General features: G+C 29.5%; 1 protein-coding gene across 14 annotated transcripts in view; it reads left to right on the plus strand.

Annotated features, from left to right (window-relative positions):
- Positions 1-21,890, plus strand: part of LOC136981258 (CUGBP Elav-like family member 2) — a 263,471-nt gene that overhangs the window by 209,333 nt on the left and 32,248 nt on the right. For 12 of the 14 annotated variants that reach the window (XM_067277552.1, XM_067277551.1, XM_067277553.1 and 9 more), the window contains 3 exons: positions 5,861-5,920; positions 8,842-8,934; positions 14,844-14,870. In XM_067277552.1, coding sequence (XP_067133653.1) covers positions 5,861-5,920; positions 8,842-8,934; positions 14,844-14,870 — 180 coding nt within the window. The remainder of the gene's footprint in view (positions 1-5,860; positions 5,921-8,841; positions 8,935-14,843; positions 14,871-21,890) is intronic. The other 2 variants (XM_067277550.1, XM_067277561.1) reach the window with 1 other exon arrangement.

Below are 21,890 nucleotides of genomic sequence, written 5' to 3' on the forward strand. Positions count from 1 at the left end.
GGGAGGCCAGTGTTTAAACGAGGCATAATTTTATTTAACGACTCTATCCAATTGCTGTTTTTAAAACGTGTGTGAGATTTAGCGGCAAAAAAACGAGTGTCAGCTGTGAAGCAAAAGAAAATTTTGGACTTCTTTTTCTAATGTATAGGCCTACTTTATGTAAAATATGTAACCCGAATATATATATTTTTTGTTTTACTGTATATTTTTCAATATACAGTACTGTACTGTATTTATTTTGTGCAAAATAAAGAAATAATTTTTAACGATACAATAGCAACGATTAGTACAGTATTTAAAAAAAAATTTGTTAGGCTTAACAGCGATGAAAATTCAACGCGAAGTAGGTTAATAGCGATATACTAATTACATGGGATATACTAATATACTATACTAATAATGTATTTTTTCATACTTTTCGGTTATCCGTTTTTTCAGTTATCCGACCAACCCCAGTCCCCAATTGAGTCGGATAATCGATGCTCTACTGTACCTAAATAAGGGAGCGGTGAAATTTTCTTCCGCCCCGGGCGGCTGACATTCACGCTACGCCACTGGAAGGAGAGTGAACATTTTGTGTTTACAAGAGACAAGATGGAAAGGAAATAAAGCTAAAGAACTTGGTGAAAGGTACAAGCTTGGTGATAGAATTATGAGCATTAAGTTGACATTGGTGGAATCTTCATTATAATTCTGTGTGTGTAAGCTTTTCAGCTAGGTAGTGGAGAAGCGAAGACAAACTTTTGGACATATCTTGACCAAACTGTGTTCCTGTGAGTGAGAGGTTAATCTGTGGGGATGATCTAAATTGTCATGTTGGAAAGAGGAAGATTGCAGAAAAAAGAGTTCTTGGAAGGTGGAGTGTGTGAGAAAGGAACAGAGAAAGAGAGAGACTAGTCGATCATGCTGTGGCTTTTGACCTTGTACTAGTTAACACCTACTTTGAGAAGCAAGTGAATCAGCTGGTTACAAACATGAGTGGAGGTAGATCCAGCCAGATTTATTTTTTTTCTTGTACCATAGGAGGCATCTTAGTGAAGTGAGGAACAGTAAGGTGTTAAATGGAGAAAGTGTTGCTGCACAACACAGTCACAATCCACTAGGAAAACTCTTTCCTATGGGGCATTGCATGAAGCGTGTTAGCCAGATTGAACAAAGGATTAAATGGTGGAGATTGAAAGAGGAGGAATTGAGAAAATAATTTAAGGCAAAAGTGTTAAAAGAATAAAACCTACTTAAAGCCTGTTACCGGTGGGGTTCGCTGAAAATCGTTACAAACGTTTTCGAACTATAAAGTTCTTCTTCAGGTAACCGACGACCGTTAATCGAATGCAATTCGAATAAAATCCTAATGTAAATCCTTTGTAACGATTTTCAGCGAACCCCACCGGTAACAGGCTTTAAGTAGGTTTTATTAGTTTAATCCGGTGTAGTAGCAGTTGTCAAAGTGTTAAAAGAAATTCGGTTTTCGGATGATGTGCAAATGTGGTGGCTGATGAATAGTTATTGCATTTCGAAAGTTAGAGAAGAGGTTTTAGGAAAAACTTCAGGGAAGAGAGCACCAGAAGGAAAGGAACTTTGGTGGTGGAATGCTGAAGTATAATCCGCAGCAAAAGAAAAAGGCAAAGAAAAGGTGGGATTTGATGGGAAGACTTGAATATAAAGAAATTTACCAGTTGGCAATTAAAATGACTAAAAAGGCAGTGGCTATTGCAAAGGCAAAGGCTTTAGAAGAGGCTTACAAAGTTTGTGAAAGAAAAGTGAAAAAGGCAGCTGATGAGAATTGCCAAAGCAAGAGACAAGGCATCAAAAGATTTTACCTCTATTAAACTGATTAAAAGATGATAAAGGAGTAGTATTACAAGATTACGAAAGGGTCAAGGAAAGACAAAGTATATTTTAAGAATTATTGAATGAGGAAAACCCCAGAACTTCATATGAGGATGGAGGGGCAAATGGAGTGGTGCAAGAGAAAGGGTGTTTAGGGAAATGAAGACAGGGAAAGCAGTAGGTTGAGATTAGATTCTAGTTGAGGCTTGGAGAGGTTTGGATAAGGAGGAGATTGATATCCTCTTGGGACGTTATGAAGAAACTCTTGCAGCAGAAGATCCAGGATGAATGGAGGAAGAGTATTCTTGTGCCTGTCTTTAAAGGCAGAGGGGATGTACAGGATTGTGGAAACTACAGAGGTATAAAGTTATTGTCTCATACTATGAAGATTTGGGAGGAAATTGTCAAAAGAAGGATTAGAAAGGAATCTGAGATTGGAGAGGAACAGTTTGGCTTCATGCTGGGAAGTAATACAACTGATGCTGTCTTTGCTTTGAAACAGCTGATGGAAAGGCACAGGGAAATGCAGAAAGATTTGCACATGGTGTTCATAGATCTAGAAAAGGTGTATGATGGTACCAAGGCAAGAAGTATGGAGATATTTGAAGGAAAAGAATGTGTCAGAAAAATATGTTAGGCTCATCAAGGAAATATATGAGGGAGCAGGAGACTCAAGTTAGTAGTAGTGTGGGCACTACAGAAGGGTTCACTGTTAATGTCTGTTTACATCAGGGATTGGTTCTTAGCTTAGCCCTTATCTGTTTGACCTGATAATGAATGTGTTAGTTTGTGATGTGAAGTGTGAGGTTCCATGGAGTATGCTGTTTTCAGATGGTATTGTGCTGTGTGAACCTTCCCAAACCAAGGCTGAGAAGAAACTAGAAGATTAGAGGAAGTTTTGGAAGAAAGGGCATGAAGATTAGCAGAACTAAAACAGCGTATATGACTCTGAATGGCTGGAATGAATGCAATATTAAATCCAAAATGTGTCCCTTCCTGTGGTTTTGAGTTTTAAGTATCTCAGGGCTTTTGTCAGGACAGGGGAGGACTGGACTTGTAAGTGCAACATAGAATTCAATGTGGATGGCTGAACTGGAGAAAGTTGAGTGGTGTGTTATGTGACAAGAAAGTTAGCTGCAAACTAAAAGGTCAATTGTACAAATCGGTTGTTAGACCTGCAGTGTTGTCTGAGGCAGAGACATGGGCAATTAAAAGAACCCAAGAGAGAAAGATGGAGGTGGTGGAGATGAGAAAGTTCAGGTGGATGTGTGGAGTATCAAGGAAGGATAGAATAAAGAATGATTTTATTAGAGGCTCTGTTAGGGTGGGTCCCTTGAGCAGGACTTTGCAAGATTGCAAGTTGAGGCAGTTTGGCCACATAGAGCATAGAAGTGAAGATTATGTTGGAAAGAGGGTTGGTAAACTGGTAGTAAAAAGAAAGAGGAAGAGAGGAAGACCAAGACTGTGTTGGAAAGGTAAGGTGGAGGAAGATCTGAATCAGAGGGGACTTAAGAGAGAAGAAGCCCTTGATAGGAAGAAATGGAGGAAATGTATTAGTGAAGGAAATGCCAACCCCATATATACATGGGAAAAGGCAAAGAAGAAGAAAAGTTTTATTTAAAAAAAAAAAAAGCTGTAAATGCTAATAGTAAAATCTTCATCAAGTTCAACCATATTCAAGATATGACACACAACCCGTTCTATCTTCCCATCCCCCTTGACCTTTAACAAAAAAAATTAATAGCATCAATTACCCTAAAACACAAACCTTCGTGCAAAATTTCAGAAATTTTTAACAAAAGACAATAAGAGTTAAGAATAAAAATAGCTTATTAAGCTTCGAAGTGGATGAACAAAATCGAGCCCCCTACGCACGCACACTCATACATACAGAAAAAATCTCCAAATTATTTTGCATTTCTTGGCATTTCAAGATCCCTTGAGCCAAAAAAAGGTAAAAATATTGGTAGGTTATTTTTTGACTGATCACTATACTTTCCCTCTGTTACATAACAGCAGGGGAAGTAAAAATGGCACACAATGGATCAGATAGAACTGAACAAACAGAGCTGACTCTTCCATAACTAGACAGAAGGAAATGCTCCATGATCATGGGACTCTGGTTTTTATCAATTTAGTCCCTCAATCTAACATTCCAATTGATCATGAGTATTCCTCACTACTCAACTTGTCTTTCACATGTTTCTATGTGAAATTATACATCTTGGACTGTGAGAAAATAATGTTTACAATTTGAAGCTAAATTCAATCTCAGTCAGTGATGTTTGTTGATCTTAGGACCCTTACTGGCTTAAATCAGATGGTGTGTATACTTCTCCTTAACAGTAATTTGATACAGTAAAGTTTGAAGTTGTTTACATCTTGTAGAATTTACAAATAATTCAATAAAGAATTTACATTCTTTTGCAGATTTATTGGAGAGGATCTGAAAATGGATGTAAAACACTTGCAGGGCTCCATAAAATCAAGTAAAGAAAACACAGGACATTTTACATTTTAGCAGAGGGAATGCAAAACCTTAAGCAATATTTAGATGACAAGCTCAAAATGGCAAAAATGTTAGTCATATTCCAAAGACAGACTGATTTGATTTATGATGATTAGATCCTGACAGTATATTATGGTCTTGTTAGAAATGAGAGAGCCTAATAATTAGCATATTGAAAAGTGGAATATAGAATATTCTAGTTTAAAAAAAATAGCTGGAATATTGCCAAATACTACATAGGGAATACCTACAAATGCTAAGAGATAAATTGAAAGAACATTGAAATGATCTAGCCAAATGAAGTAGGAATATGATCTTAGCAGAAACTGAAGAAGAATAAAAAGGCAAAAGCAAGACGGAACAAAACAGATATCATACTTTTACAGCCAAAAAACAGTTCCATAAGAGTGGCAGAACTACTTAACTAAATTAACTATTACAAACATGGAATTAAGGGTGTGACAATGCATGTGAGTGAGCAAATTTTCCGAGCGAGCAAGTATATATGAGAAGAGGCAAGATGCAATAAATATCAAAACCTGTCAGATATGTGTGAGAACCAGAAATTTGCAGTCGCCAGTGTTATTTCTTGCTTCTTGCTTGTGTGTGGTTTTCCTTTGCGAAAACTAAATCACTTGCAACCTTTCACTCACTCTAAATTCATGTCTGCATAGTCACACCCTAAGTGACATGGAACTTACTTATTAGCTGTGTGTGTTAAAATCTGGTACAACACTCATCTAAAATATTATCCTTATGTAATGTCTATCATCAACTTATTGAAGTAGAGATAGATAAATAAAAAACTCATGCCAAAGTTATATAATATCTTGATAATTAGCACTGAGTTCTGCGTTAACTCAATAAGAAAAATTGAGTTAATGCCGAACTCAGTGCTAATTATCAAGATATTATTGAAGTAATTATTTGTTATTGAATTATTATATTTTAAATTTACTGGTTGTATGTTTGTTATTTTCAAATAGATTAAAATGATTTTAGGTTTCAATAATATATAAATTTTATGATGTAATGGAAACTATATTACAGCAAACAACATATAAACAAACAATAAATAGTTGAATACACATTTTGATATATAGTTTGGATTGATTTAAATATTGTTCTTTATTTGAATTATAATAATAATCTGATAATGAAACAAATGTCTGAAAAAATGTTTAATCATAACATACTCCTTAAAACTTAAGCATTTAAATGATATTGTTGTTTACTAAATCTTAATTGATTAATTTAACTTTATATTGAATTTATATATAAGATATATAAAAAATTTTTAAGAGAGAATTTTCTATTTCAAATTCAAGCAATAAAAATAACTATAAGCTATATCTACAGTAGCATAACTGTAGAATATTAAACTGAAGTTTAATTTTACAATTTATCTTAATTACATTTTTAAGTTGAAATTTATAAACCACTGTTAAACTTTTGTTTAATTTTATGTAATAAAATTTGTTGATGATGAGATGCATAAGTAAAATTTTTATTCTATTCCAGATATAAATGCAGCTAATTTACAAAGTCTTGCTGCATTAGCTAGCTTAGCTAACAATCCAGGTAAATGATGTTTATTATGTTGCATTATATTTTGTATAACATATCAGTTATATATATGTTGTGCCATTTAAATAATAAAACAGAAATTAACTTAAAAAATAAAAAAATAATATGTAAAATTTTAAGTAAGAACTGTTGTTAAAAAACTGTATGGTTTGATAATTAATTACATTAATTACACTTGTCAAAAGTATATATAAGGTAAACTTGAGAAATTTGACACAGTATGAATACAGTAGAGAGTTGTTTATCCAAATCAATGGGGACTGGGGTTGTTCAGATAACTGATTATGTACGAAAAAATATATTAAACTGTCTGACATTGAAATTTTTCTTCATTGCGTGTCGCTTCCTGTTGAATTTTTCTCCGTTGCGTGTCGCTTTGTGTTGAATTTTCGTCGATTTTAAGCCTAATGAAAATTTTTATAATAATAATCGAAGCTATTGTATCGTTAAAAATTATTTCTTTATTTTGTACAAACAAAATAAATATATTGAAAAATATAAAAACAAAAAAATTTATACTTTAGAAGTTAATCTAGTATCAAAAAAGTTTGTTTCAGCACGACACAGTCTGACTGGAAAGCGTTCAGATAACGGACATTTCGGATAACCAGTGTTTGGATAAACGACTCTCTACTGTAATAAAAATGAAGTAAAAAATTATTTTGTTTTTGTATAAAAGAACAACAGAACTATTTCTATATAGTAATAAATTCAAAAGTTTTTTTTTGTACTTTTCGGTTAACAGGATGCTAGAAGACTATCGCATTTAAGAATTTAGCCCATGTGACTGTGCCAGCTTCAAGTAGCCTGCTTAATTGTTTATGGAGTACTTGGATGTTATACAGTTTTAGGGGTTTTTCCCCACCTGGGCAGTGAGGTGTGAGCGATAGCAACATGTGCAAAGCATGTGGAATATGCAGTAGACTGATGTATGTTAAAAACTTACTTTCAGAGATGAATACATGCAAAGGGTCAACAATTCTGGTGTGGTGTGAAACTCCTTATTGAATCTTGAATCTTACCCATCGTTGTACATGTCAGCTGGCATCCCATTAACCGAAAAGTACCTTTTTTTGTTGATACTCTGTTAGATTTTTCAAGTTTATCACAGTTTTGGTAATTTAATTCCAGATCTGCATGCATTTAAAGGAAATAATACGTTACAATAAGAAAGTTCTTAATATATTTAAAGTAATCTACTCCAGAAACCTTATAGTTTCACTTACTTATATAGAACTTTTATAAATATTTGAATCTATAGAACATTATAATTGGAATGCTTGGGTTTTTTATCTTCTAGTGTTTTTTTTCTTTTTTCCTGTTAGAAATATTTTTTAAACTCAGTTAAATTTATTGCTGTTAATTATTTTGTCATATTGTGTTTAATATTTTCTGTATTCTCACATTATCATCATAATTCAGGAGTTACTAGTGGAGAATCATAAAAACTTACTTCACACTAAGTATTGAGTACTTTTAAGCTTCCTGATTCATCAGGGGCATAAAAAACATTAAAAGATAGAATCTTTTGAAAATTCCATTGAATTTCACTATCTTCCGGACTATTTTCGTTCGACAAGAAAATATTTTTTTTATAAATCAGAAATTAAAAAATAAGGAATTTCTCTTCTCATTAGATGCCAGTGCCACCTAATATGTTCAAAGAAGTGAAAGGATTAAAAGCTACCTTTTAAAGCGTCTTAATATTTGAAAAATTTATGATCCAGTGTATCTCCTGTAGTTTTTTACTCTTCTGTTTCTTCCATTTATGTTTCACAACTCATTTTACACTACTGATCATGCATTTCTGTCAACAACATTAACACTCTTGACATTCTAAATCTTCTTCCAAATCCGTAACTTCTCTGTACCCAATATATTTTCATTCTCTTTTGTTTTCTAATTTTAATCTTGTAAAAAGTTTCTAAAAGATATTTTCACATTATTGTCAATTTATTTTCTACAGTACAATGTTTTAAATAATTCAAATTGTTACTATTCCAGAGTTATGTAATGTCAAAAGTCCAAATTATGTAAAATTTTGTAACAAGAACAAATCTTTTTCAACAAATCTTTAATCATGTCAGATAATTTTATCATATCTATGTAAATGTGATTTTTATAAATAAAATTTAATAAGTAAATGTATTGGCTTTGGGAAAAGACTCTGCTGAGTGGGAGCACAATTTTGAAATTGTATATACATCCAATGAAAACCCTTGTAGGTACTCTGTTTAAATATTTAGCAAAAATAATTTAAAATATTATTGTAAATACAAAATAATTTTATAATTTTTAATAGTTATCTATGCTTGCTGATTGGACTGATTAGGGACTATGAGTCTGAAATGTAATTCTGATATCAATAAAGTGTATACTTTCTCCTTTTCATCACTTAACCTACAATGTGTGATAAGTCTATAAAATTAGCCAACTCTGGGATACATTCAAAAGCTGTTTCTTTCCCCAAGACAACTCCCCACTTTAGTAGGCAATGTCATTATATCTTAACAGAATTAACTTAATATACTTCTTGGATACATTCCTGTTTGCATACTGTTTTAGATCATGTCTGAGTACTCTGTTGTAAGCCTTTTCTATATTTATGAAAGTCAGATACAGTTTCTGCTGCTTTTTCCTGAACTCCATTATTGTCTGTCTTAGACAAAAAAATTACATCTCATCTTTCTTATTTTAAATAGTTAAAAGAAATAGAGAATTTGAGTTGTTCAAACTCAAATTCTCTATTTCTTTAACAAAAGTAATTAAATATATCTAAATTGTGTTGAAGAGAATGAATTTAGTAGTAGTTGCTCAAATTTAATGATGTTTCAGCTTGATAAATTGATTTACAGTTTGGTTTTCTTTTTAATATGTAAAATATTTACAAATTAATTAATTATGTTATTTGTTAGGAATTAATCCAATGGTTGTGCAGAATTTGGCAGCTTTAGCTGCTGCTGGGGGTGGAAATAATTCTACGGGAATTACAAGCTTATCTGCTGCAGGTATATGAATTTTATTGAAATAAATGTGTTTATTTCTGTATTTTTATATAATTAAAAAGAATAATTTTTTATGAATTAATATAAAATAATTTGAGTTTCCTATAATATTTAACAATTTTCTTTGCTGCATTTATAAAAATAAGTTCATAATTTCTGTTAATATTAATTGGAATGCTTTTATCTATTATTACTTTTACTAATTTTTTTTTTAATCTTCAAACTTAGAAATTTGTGGATTTTGTAATTTTGCTGAAATTTGCTTTGTATGCAGTGATGTGATATTGTGAATGGAATAAATATACTCTCTTTGTTTAAATTTGAATGCACAAATTAAATTGAATGAATTGTGAAAGAAGCAATAAAGAAATGTTTTTTTTTTTTTTTTAATATATTATTAAAAATATATGCTGTTAGCATTTGTACTATATAAAGTATAATAAGGTAATTTAACCAAGTACTTTCATATACAATTTTTGGCATAAGAAATTTTTAAAAATATATTTATCATTTGAAAACTGGAAACTTTCAATATGGTGATAAAAATATGCTGAACATAATAGTAATAATGTTAATTTCTAATTTTTTTCATATAAAAAGTGTATTTTATTATTATTATTTAATGCAGAAATGGAAATACTGTAAAATCTCAATTTAATGGACAAAATTTCCAATCCATTTGTCATATGTAAAAATTAACACTTTGTTGATATTAAAATGCTTTTTATGTGTAATTAAATTAATAGATTATTTATTTATTTTTAAATTCAAGAGTCATTGCTCAAGTATATTTTCCAAAAAATGTTTGTTTATTTGCTTGTGCCAGTAAATTATAGGTGGTATATGAGTCAACTGAAATGGCTGCCACAAAGGGTATAGCATGCCTGACAACATATGAGAGTTACTTGTGTGTTGTCTTTGTAATAGCTTTTCTCTCTGTAGTCAAAACGTTTTATCAGCATTTGTATACTCAAGCTTTCTGGAGTATTTTATATACCCCAGAAAGCTGGGGTATATAAAATACCATTTGAAAATCAACAGTTAGGAATCAAAAAAGATTATGTAGGTGTGACTATAAGAAAACCTGGCAGTACATCTGCAAGAACATAGATACAATGTTGACAAAGGACACAACACAATATTAGCAGTTATGATGCAGACTGAAGGAGCGGTTGTAAAATGAGAAGAGGCAAAAGTCATTAAAATAGTGCTCTCTCCATTTGTTGCATTAGAGATGGAAAAGGTGGAAATTTATAAAAATAAAATGAAAAACCATTGCCTATATGCTAGGGATGCTAATGCACTTCCAACAGCCTGGAAATATATAATAGAAAAAAGAATGGGGTTTAAAAACCCTTAAATTATATTTCTTTCTAGTAAGCTTTGTTTTCTGTTTTATTTGTTTATTTATTTTATTTATTTAATATACACACTTCTTTCAATTTATTTTAAAGTTAAATTATTTTTTTGAATTTTAAATATGTAAAATATACTAAAACAGTATGTTCCATTTTCAATCATTTATAATAATAAACCTGATGATGGCCTATATTAGACAGGTTGAACACATTTGTGAAAATAAAAGAATTTTAAGCTCAGCAAAATTAGGTGTTGGCAAAACTGAAGTGATAACTACAGTTTTATTTCCCACTTTTTTTGCTGTAATTTATCTTTTGGGAATGTGTGCTTATGTACTGAATTTGGTGAATCTTTAGACTTACATCCAAATACACAGCAATACTTATTATTTACCATTGTAGGTTGAACACTTTCTAATTCTAATAGACCACAGACTTTATACCCAAAGCAGCCGCCATTATGTAGTTCGCGCTAATATCGTTAGGTGTCAGATCTATTGTTGGCACGAGCAAATTTTGTTGTTTTGTATTCTTAGCTTTTACTTATCAATCAGACATGCGCAGAGCACAAAGTTAACTAGAATAAACATTTATTAATATAAAAGATTTAAAATAAGACACTCAAGACTAACTTACGTTTACGTTGCAGCTATTAATAAAAAAAAATAAAGTTAAAAAAGCAATTATACTGTAGTTCTACTCAGTTATTATTTCTACATTGATTTACAATTTTCTTTATGTATTGCAATTACTATAGTTTCCATATACTTTCTATACCAATGTTTCTCAACCTCTAACAAATCATCACCCCTTCAATAAAACCATTACATAGTATTGCCCCCTTCACTTCAAAATTTCGATGCCAAGGGCCATGGCTAACACCAAATTCATACTGCATTGAATAGACTAGTGACTAGTATAATGTTATTTATTTAATTATTGTATGATATAACGAATAAAATATCTAATTATTTGTAATATAATGTTTTATTATATTGCCCAGAAAATGGTTTTTTGCCCCCCCCAAAATATAAATTGTTACTAATTGCCCCCAAACATGGAAAAATACCCACCCGGGGCAATATTGCCCCCATTGAGAAACAATGTTCTATACAAATATTAACATTTGTAAGCCCAATATTTATATTGAAGCAAATGATTGTTGCTACTATTAATAATTAAATGCTAAATAATTTGCATTACTTAGAACATCTCTATAATTAAATGCTATCTTTAGGTTTCTAGCATTCTGTTTGCCATTTTGCCTGAAGAGGACACTTATATACTGTTGAAAGTACTCATGAATTAAATGTATTTTTCTCTAATGCCAATAGACAAGTAGTACAACTCATTTTTTATTATTAGTATTTGCTATCTGTTGTTATTTGTATTTGCCAGAATTGTCCATGCAATATATGCATAATTTTTACTTTCTGCTTCTATTCACAATTAACTAACATTTCTTAAGTGTTCCTATTGGTTAAAATACATGATGACTGATTAGTTAAAATCAGTAGTAGAACAATGTTATTGGAGCCACATTATCAGAATGTTTCAGTCCTCCAATTGGTTGGAATATTTGTGGATCCACTAGATGTAAAGCACAGCTTGTAGGACAAAATTCTCCCACAAACTGGTTGCAGAAACTTATACAACTGCCAAAGCAGAAAACTTGATACTGCAATACAGAACCTCATCCATCTGTCTTCCTATCATAAAGGGTGATTGTGAAATAGGCTTAAAGCTACAGTTTTCAAATGGTAAATAATAATTTTTAAAAATTCTAAGAACCAATAATTAACTAGTATTTTTTTATCTCACAACATCTTATCTGTATACTTATATCTCATATTAAAAAATTTTTAATTCTGTGCATAAGTTTTATAGTTACTTTATAGTACAGAAATATTTAATAAAATAAGAAAACATTTTAATTAAAAAATTTTAAAATATACAGAAATGCAAACTGATGGTAGTGGTAAACATGAAAATAAATTACATTACATATAAAAGTTAATTTCCTATTCTCCAAGATTAATATTTATTTCTTAATATTAGAAATATTTCTGTAGTTTCTACTATTTCTCCTTTTTTTTTAATTATAAGAGAGATGAACACTTATTGCTTTTTGACTGGAAAGAGAATTCGTTTGGAAGGAAAATACTGTAGGTTTAAAAAAGTTTGTTTTTTTTTATTTTTAGAAAAAGTAATAATTATTAATGAATTTTATCAACAGGATATTATAAAACAAAGGTTCATTTTTCACATATTCTTAGAATACCTTTAATGTAACAAAAAACTTAAGAAAGATAAAAAATAGAAGGTAATAAATGAAAACAAATTAATAAATTAAGATATGTGCAAATTATTATGTGTAATTCATATATACACATGTCTGGAAACTTGTTCACATACAAAAAAGTTTTCTTAAATGATACTTTAGCTGTTTAGCCTAGAAATAGGTTTGTTTGCATCTTTTTAATTGCTGTTATTTGATAGTCTATGTATGTACAATACATGTTCACATTAAAAACTGTACACTTCATTTTGTGATGGAAAATTGTGTGTACATTCCTAGGCTTACTTTGAAACAAATAACGCTTTTAAATATTAAAAAGGCCCATATTTCATTTTAATAGTAACGTATTATGGGCATTTTGCAAAAATTTGTATTTTTCTTTTTTTATTCTATACAGTTGATACCCATTTATAAATTTTTCAAGGAACTGAGAAAAAAGTACAAGTGAAACAACTTTTGAACTGCTTTCGGATTGAATATGTCATCACATTAGTATTGTATGGCATGCATTAACACAATACAACTGAATTTGTACATGTAATTCTTAACAAAGAAGTTTCATATTTCTATATGCATATTACATTTAAACAACATATAAAAGGAAAAGTAAAAATAAGTTGTATACTTTTAAAACATTGATTAAGTTTTGCTTCTTTTCTTATTTTTTTTTTTTCATGGACTTGTCACATACTGAAATGCAAATTACATGAAACAATAGAGAGTCATTCTAAAGGTTAGCTCATACTCTCAGCAAATAGTGAAAATGAATAAGAAATCAGAAAATGATTTTTATTTGTTTGGCAAACTTAGTTCACACTACAAAATGTACTAAATAAAAGTTTTCAACATGTTGGACTGGCATAGCAATTTGTTAAATAGGAAATTTTGTTGGAAACAGTGTTACTTATTACATATTTGCTCTGCTTTTTGCATTTACTGACAATTCATTGTCAGTGTTTACTAAGTTAAAATGAATACATAATTTGCTTTTTCATCTTTTTAATAATTTAAGTTTTTCCATTTTAAAGTAATATATAAGTGAGAAAAAACTGCTATAGAGTACTGCAAAAATATGATGCGTAAGTGCAAAATTGTTTAAATGAAGTGAAAGGAGAAAGTACCATGCAAAGAATATTTAATATAATTCCAAAAAATGTACAACAGAGAAATGTATAAATGGAATTCAACTGTACCTTGACAATTAAAAACAATTATATTGATAAATAAAACTATACTTCCTTACTGAAGAGAGAATATAAAATAAAATAAACAACCATTCCAACTTCAGCAAAAATTCTTTAATCCTAAGAACGTTTTCAAACGCATTAAGCGTCCATCTTCAGTTACTTCTTTAAATCAAATATGAAATTCGAACAAATATTACGTAAATTAACGGTACGATTACAATAAATAAATAAATAAATAAAAATAAAATAAAATAAAATAAAATAAACAGGATTATTGTAATTTACAAAATTATAATTTTGTAAATTATAATTTTGTACAAGATTATCGTAATTTACAAATTAATAATAATGTAATAAATTATAATAATGTAATAAATTATAAACAGGATTATCGTAATTTACAAAATTATAATTTTGTAAATTACGATAATCCTGTTTATTTTATTTCATTTTATTTTTATTTATTTATTTATTTATTTATTTATTGTAATCATACTGTTAATTTACGTAATATTTGTTCGAATTTCATATTTGATTTAAAGAAGTAACTGAAGATGGACGCTTAATGCGTTTGAAAACGTTCTTAGGATTAAAGAATTTTTGCTGAAGTTGGAATGGTTGTTTATTTTATTTTAAATTATATTGATTTTAAATACTGAAATGTTTATTAGTTATCATCAGCATGCATTTCTTTTATATGTTTATAAAATTTGATAAATTTAAAAATTATCACAAGCAGTCAATTTTTGGAATATTAACTATGAATTTATTTTATATATATATATGTTTGTTCTTGCACTATTGATTAAAATGCATATTGTGTGAGTTAATTTTTATTCTGTTTTGGATGCATGAAGAAATTTTAATGATTTTTTTTTAACCATGCATGAAATATTAAACTTTTAAACTATAATATAACTACTTTGAATGTTATACTTATTTTGGCTGTGGTCTATTCCCTCCTTGAGGGAAATTAAGCTAATTGTATATTTAACATAATGCTTATCTTTGTGTTGCTTTTCTCTGGTTGATCATGCCCTGATGTTACATTGATTGAATCCTCTACAGCTCTCCTAGGGAGAACAACTAATTCAGGTGAGCCCGGATCTTGTTCACATTTGTTTCTTACTCTCCTTTTATTTTTTCTTCCCAATGCATTTGCTTTTTCTGTTTTGTAAATTTAAGAATGAATTTTGCATCAGTTGTTATTTTTGTAATATTCATTAAAAGCATTATTAACTTTTCTGTTTAAATATTTTAAAAATTTAGTTATTGATTTAGCTTTGATTTTTTTTTTTTTTTTAAATACTTAAAATATGGTGTAAATATTCTTTAATAATAATAAAAATATATTTATGTTTAACACATTGACAGTGGACACACAAAAGAACTTTGTTTGAACAGATTTTATATCAATTTGTTATGTAATATAGGAGAAATTTACTTGTTTGCAGAAATTCATAAAAAGAGAGATCTCAATGTCTAATTGATTGTTTCTTATTTTACGAAAGGAAGAAGCATTTTTAGTTAGATCATAAAAGTTCTTATTATACTCATAATTATAATTTTAAATATAGGAAAATTATGCCAGTGGTAGGATTTATTTTTTAAATAAACAGATACATAATAGAAACATAGTAAACAAACCTTGAATAGAAAAATTACCTTATATGAAAAAGTTCATCTGTTATTTACATTTAATTTATTCAACTTCTTATGTAATCTATAATTAATTTCTGGTAATTATTAAATCTACAGGATAAATATCACACTAATAACACCCAACTGTATAATTTAAAACCAACAAAAGTGTCATTTATGTGTAAAGCAAATGTTTTCATCTGTTTTAAATGGACATCCTCAAGCTAAAGTTCAAAATAGAACCACACACTTTTCAAATGATGGTTCATATGCATTGTTGCCTGTTGATTGGTGGGTCTAATGATTTAAAATAGAAGAGCATAACTAGATATAATAATTTGTTCTTACCAATTACACTACAGGATTAAAATAAAATGATGCTGTCTGGAAAGAACTATTGAACCAACTTAAAAATTTTCAAATTTGTAATTGGTAAACTAGATGTATAACAAAATCAAGTCTGCTTACATGAAACCACAAACAACAAATTACTATTGATTATGCAAATTCTTACTAAATGTCTGTGAAACTGAATTTTAAAAAAATCAATGAGTCAACATATACAGTAAAACCTCTCTCAATAGACACTTCTTCAAAGTAGATGCCTTCATAATGGACAATTTTTATGGTCCAGTATAGAAAGTATGCAACTTCATTACAATTGACCATCTTAAGTAGACACTCATCATTAAGGACATGGATACATGAAATGCGCTACAGTTAATGTCTTGGCCTCTTTTACCCTATATATTAAATTCTCATCAAGTCAACATCTTCATTTGAATTTTTGCTGTTGAAGTCAAATCTATTCCAAAAACCTAATACTGTATTCTCTATTGAGTACTTAAAATTAATTTGTAATAAGATGAATTACACTTCACACCTATGTTTAACTAGGTAAAATAAATACACTTAAGTGTTGTGGCGTTACTGTTTGCAACCATTTACAGCATAAAGGTGCTCGCAAGTACTTTCAGTAGCCTAAAGTTACCATCTTCAGGTGATAATTGAATACAAATATTTTTCAAGCCAATCGTTTGAAAAATATTTGTATTTGATTATCTCCTGAAGATGGTAGCTTTAGGCTACTGAAAGTACTTGCGAGCACCTTTATGCTCTAAATGGTTGCAAACAGTAACACCACAACACTTGTATTTATTTTACTTAAATTAATTTGACTGCTCAACTTTATTATGACAGTGTGAGGTCACAACCTGATATCAAAGTAAAAGATTAGTGAAACATTTCTGCCGAACTTACCAGAACATGGTGGAAAGCATGCCTCAGAAGGTTGCAGCAATCATTTAGACTAAAGGTGGGCCAACCATGTACTAAATTCAGCAAATAAATATCATATTTGCTTCTCTGTAATATAAGAGTTCTCAATAATTTTGTCCATCTAGTGTATATCAGATTGATGAGGCTGGTTGAAAATTGTTGTCAATTCCACAATTGTCATACCTGTTGTCTTGTTTGTGTTGCTAATGATGGATGATATTCTTCTAAATAGCCAATTAACAATAGAGACCAGTTGCATTTATTAGTTGAGCACATCATAAGCAAAAAGACAGACTTTGTGTAATCTGTCTGTCTTGTCATATTCTGGATTGGTTTACTAAATAGGTTGTTCAAGAACTAATCCATAGTGGGGTCAATAACCATGTCAGTTTCTATATTCTAAATCAGCCGATACTGTATAAGAAATTGCTGATTAACCATGTCCTCATCCTTGTCTATTCTTAATCTATGGTGAAGACAGAACACGTGTTTTTTCCTTGTTGAAAAGGGAATATGCAAATGTTGATATTCTTCCACATAAATTGCTGACATTAAAAAGGAAGATAGAAATTATTGAATATCACAAACAAGAGAAGTGTGGAATGAGAAAATTAGTAGAAGTGTTTATGATTCAGAAAATGCAAACTGTGGATATCATCAAGAAACAAGAACAATAATATAGCCATTGGCATTGTAATGATAATGAACAGCAAATTTGATAGCTGAAAGATGGAAATAACACTCTCATTCACAAAATAGCCATACAATGGTTCTGTGGAGATGATCCTATATCAAGGCTGATCATACAAACCAAAGCAGTTTTTATCTGAATTAAGTGCCTTGAACTTCAAAATCTCAAATAGATAGCTTGAAAAATTTCAAAAACAACATAATATCAAATTTAAAGGTGGCTGTGGAGAATCATCTCAAGTTGATTGTAATACAATAGCACTGTGAAAGACTGTTTCTTTTCATAATTGCTGGTTATATTCTCCAGAAAATAATTTTTAATATAGACAAAACAGGATTTCTTTCGTGCTTTCTCAGTCAAAACTTTGTGCTTCAGTGATGAATAATGTTCCAACACAAAAGAACAACTAACAGTTTTGTTATATACAAGTATGAATGGAGAACACAAACTCCTGGTAATTGGAAAGACTGTTAAACCAAAATAATTCAAGAATATAGATATTACAAAATTGAATAGAAAGTCCTGGATGACATGAGGAATTATATATACTCTCACCTAAACATCAAATTTCCAGCAAAACACTCAAATTCAACATTTGAATGTTTTTGGCCACTCGTTAATCGGCCTTCATCAGGAAAAGTCAAACGAAAATAACTTCTATTTATAGAATGTTGCCGCATTGTACACATAATTTAAACAAAATTTTTTAAAATCAGTTTTGAACAACAGTTGTGGTGTATATTAAGCAATGTATATTTTCTTTAAGAGTCTAAATAATACTTCCATGCAGTTGGTATGGGAATGTACTCCCTGTTGATGCATGCTCCTCCTATGTCTGCTCTGTAGATTTCTGCAGCCTCTAATGTTCTTAAGTGTTATCTGTTGAACACTCTGTGTATTAGGGTAGCCTCCTCCCATAAGGGGGAAATTCCCAGCTCAGTGGCATACCGAGCCAGGGCCGTGTTGATGTTTCCTTTTGCCACGTCATACCTGTGATCTCATAACTGGGTTTGTAATGATCTGTATGTGGAACCAATGTAGATTAGTGTCCTGTTGAACCTGTCATCCTGTAGTGGGATGCGGTAAACTCCAGGTGTTTTATCGTTCTCAGTTTAATCCTTTGCGTTAGATAAAAGGCAAAACACGGTGGGTTTCCTTTTGTATGCTATGCGTATGTTTAAATCCTTGGCCATCCTTTTGTATATGTGATGGAGGAATGGCTTGTAACTTAGGACTACCCATTTCTCTTCTGTGTTGTTAACGTTAGTATTGGTGTTGATTGACCTGGCCTGATATGTGGACGTTATATTGTTGATAAATGAGTGGCTGTACCCATGGTTGGATGCAATATGTTTCAGTTGTTCTGGCTCATTGTTAGTATCTGAGAGCTGCATACAATGTGAGTGGGCTCTAGCCACAAGTGCACGGAAAGTGGATGCTTTATATGACCAAGGGTCAGAGAATTGGCCAGTATGAATAGAGGGATTTAAATGGGTTTGCGGTACACTGTGGTGTTGAACTTATTATCTGTTACATGAATCTTGACATGCAAGAAATTAACATCTGTGAGACTTTCTTGATCCAATTTAGTGTTAATCCATATTTGTTATTATTGAATACTTTTAACACATCCCCAACATCCAGTCTATTTCTGCATATAATCAAAATGTCATCAACATATTGGGTATAGATGAGGATATTATGTTCAAAGTTTACTAAGGACCATTCCTCCAATGAGGAATTATGACAGAGTGGCTGAAACAGCTGAACAAAGAAAGTGCTTTTGTTTCTGGATAATGCTGCATCATATTCAGACATCTAGTTCAAAAATGTCTAAATTATATTTTTACCACTGAATTTTATTTCACACTCTCAACTTTTTGGATCAAGACATTTCAATAATTCAAAATTTCAAAGTCAATTACAGACAAATGGTTATATAGCACCAATATAAATGTAGATCATGAAACATTACTTGAAATTCTGACAAAGCAACTCAATATCTTTCAAGCCGTTACATGGATTTCAAGTGCTTACAGGTTCTGCCAGCAACAATTTAAAATTTTAATTATCATTACTGCAAACCATTACTTCAACTGAGTACACAAGCCATGACAGAAAAACAATCCTTAATTCACTCTCTGAGATTGAAGAATGGGAGACTAAAAGTGATGATGATGACAATGTCAAAAGCAATGACTTTGTAGTTGAAATAACACCTGAAACAGAGTCACTAATAAAGTCATACATGACTACATGAGCAAACACAAACAGTTTTACAGAAATATAGGAGACAGTCAATGCAAGCTAGCACATTAAGTCAACAAATTCAGTTTAATTTTTATTGAAGCTCAAAAGATATCTTTTCTTGTAATAGGCTCAAATGTTTTCAGTATGTACAGTACAAAATTTTATCCTCAGAAAACTTTTTTATAACAATTACTGACTTTAGAAAACAGTTTCAATTTAAAATTTTAAATGTCATGCAAAGTTAAAAATCACAACTAAATAACAAACTTTTTACATTAATGAAAAAAGTTTATATTTAACAAAATTAAAAAATTAACTATAATGTAATAAAATACATAGAAATGACCTTTTATTAGAGTCTATGCCTCTGCAAAAACATGCAAAATATTGTATGTAATTAAATTTATTGTTAGGATACTTAGCCTTCATCAAAAGGTACATATGTGTGTCGAACCCTATGAAAAGATAAACATTTAATTTTTGAACATTAACACTATTAAGCTGAATTTGTTGACTTATTACACTATATTAGTACATGCCATTGTAATTTTTGAAGCTAGTGCAAGATTTAATTATGCGTAGTAGGAACAAATTGTTACAATTAATTATAAAAAGAAAACAAACATAGCTGAATTATTTTTAAAAAATAATACTGATCCTCTTATAATTCATTAGCGTAAAACTATACTGTTACTTTTTTGCATGGTGCATATGTTATATGTTTGTAAATAAAAATAATTTAGGCTGCATTTAAAAGATGTTTCATTTAAAGATAACATTCACAAAACCTTATAACAGTTTTTCAGTCTCAAATATTTTTTATAGAAGGATTTCACTGTATATAAAGATAAAATTAATTTTTCTTTTACTTTAATAAAAGTGGTATTTAATATGGTTTTGTGTAAAATAAGTAGAATCATTCCTTTCAGAAAATAGTTATTTATTGATTATAAAAGTTTACAGATGGTGATTTTTCTTTATGTAAGATTTCTTTTGCATACAATCAAAATTCCTTTAAAATGAAATAGTAATAATTTTATATTTATAATTTTTTGTTTAAGATTACAAGTATTATCAGGTAACTTTTAAAAAATTTTTATCTGGATGTAATGTTACTGTGTTTAACATTTATTGTAATGATGATAAAAGAATATTAAGAAGAGGCTAGAAACCAAAAAAACAAAATTACATATTTGAATTAGGTTATTGACTTAATCATGAAAGTTATCAATAACTTCCATCTTTGTCAATGTGTTGAATATATATTTGAAAATTGATGAATTAGTATTATTTAAACATAAACAAATATTATTATAATTATTTATCTTTCATCGTTATTATCTTTTATTTGTAATTATGGTTCTAAAAATGTTTTGTGAAAAAGTTTTGGAAATTTGTTTTTTTATAATTAGTAGTAATAGTAAGTATAATTTTTATTGAAATTAATAACAAAATATAATAAAAAATTTAGTTTTCACTATTCATTTTTTAAATTTAAATTATGTTTATTAAGAAAGAGAAGTTTTGTTAAATGTTAATGGTAAGACCTACTTGGAAGCTAAAGGAATAGTTTTTTTTTTACTAAGCAATGGTGACTCTTTAGGTCATTGTGAATAAAAATTTTTAAAACATTGTATTGGAATGTAATAATTTTCTTACATTTTATTAATAGTTTGCCTTCTGTTTCTAAAAGAATTGTCATACAACAGTTTAATGACTTAATGAATCTTTCTTTAATAAATCTAAAAGTATTTATCTTGCGTTTAGATATAACTTATTCACCATTAATATTTAATGTTCTTTATTTTTCTTTTTTAATAAATTCAGCACAATATGAAAAATTTATCTTATTCTCAAAAGTTTTTGATTCATTTTTTTATTCATCTATATAGAATAAATATTCACCGATGTATATTAGTATAAACATTTTCCTTTTTTTACATTCAAGAAAATCTAATTTTATTTTAAAAGAAAATCAGAGTTCAAAGTTGGTGTTTTTTTTTCTGTAATCAATCAATATTTGAACTAGGCAAATTATACAACTTTGCATGATAAGTAGTACATGATTTAAAAATAAAATTAACAGTTTTCTCCAGGAGTCTAAATATTTTAAAATTATTTTTTTTTAAGATTTTCAATATTAAGTTTTCCTTATCTTTAGGATTAACAATCTTTTTCAAATTAAAATTATATAAAATAAATAAATGGAATGATATGAATGTAAATAAGAGAAAAGCATCTTAATGTTAGCAAAA

This window comes from Centruroides vittatus, unplaced genomic scaffold (genome assembly GCF_030686945.1).
Source record: "Centruroides vittatus isolate TY-2023 unplaced genomic scaffold, ASM3068694v2 contig_749, whole genome shotgun sequence".
Classification (NCBI taxonomy): Eukaryota; Metazoa; Arthropoda; class Arachnida; order Scorpiones; family Buthidae; genus Centruroides; species Centruroides vittatus.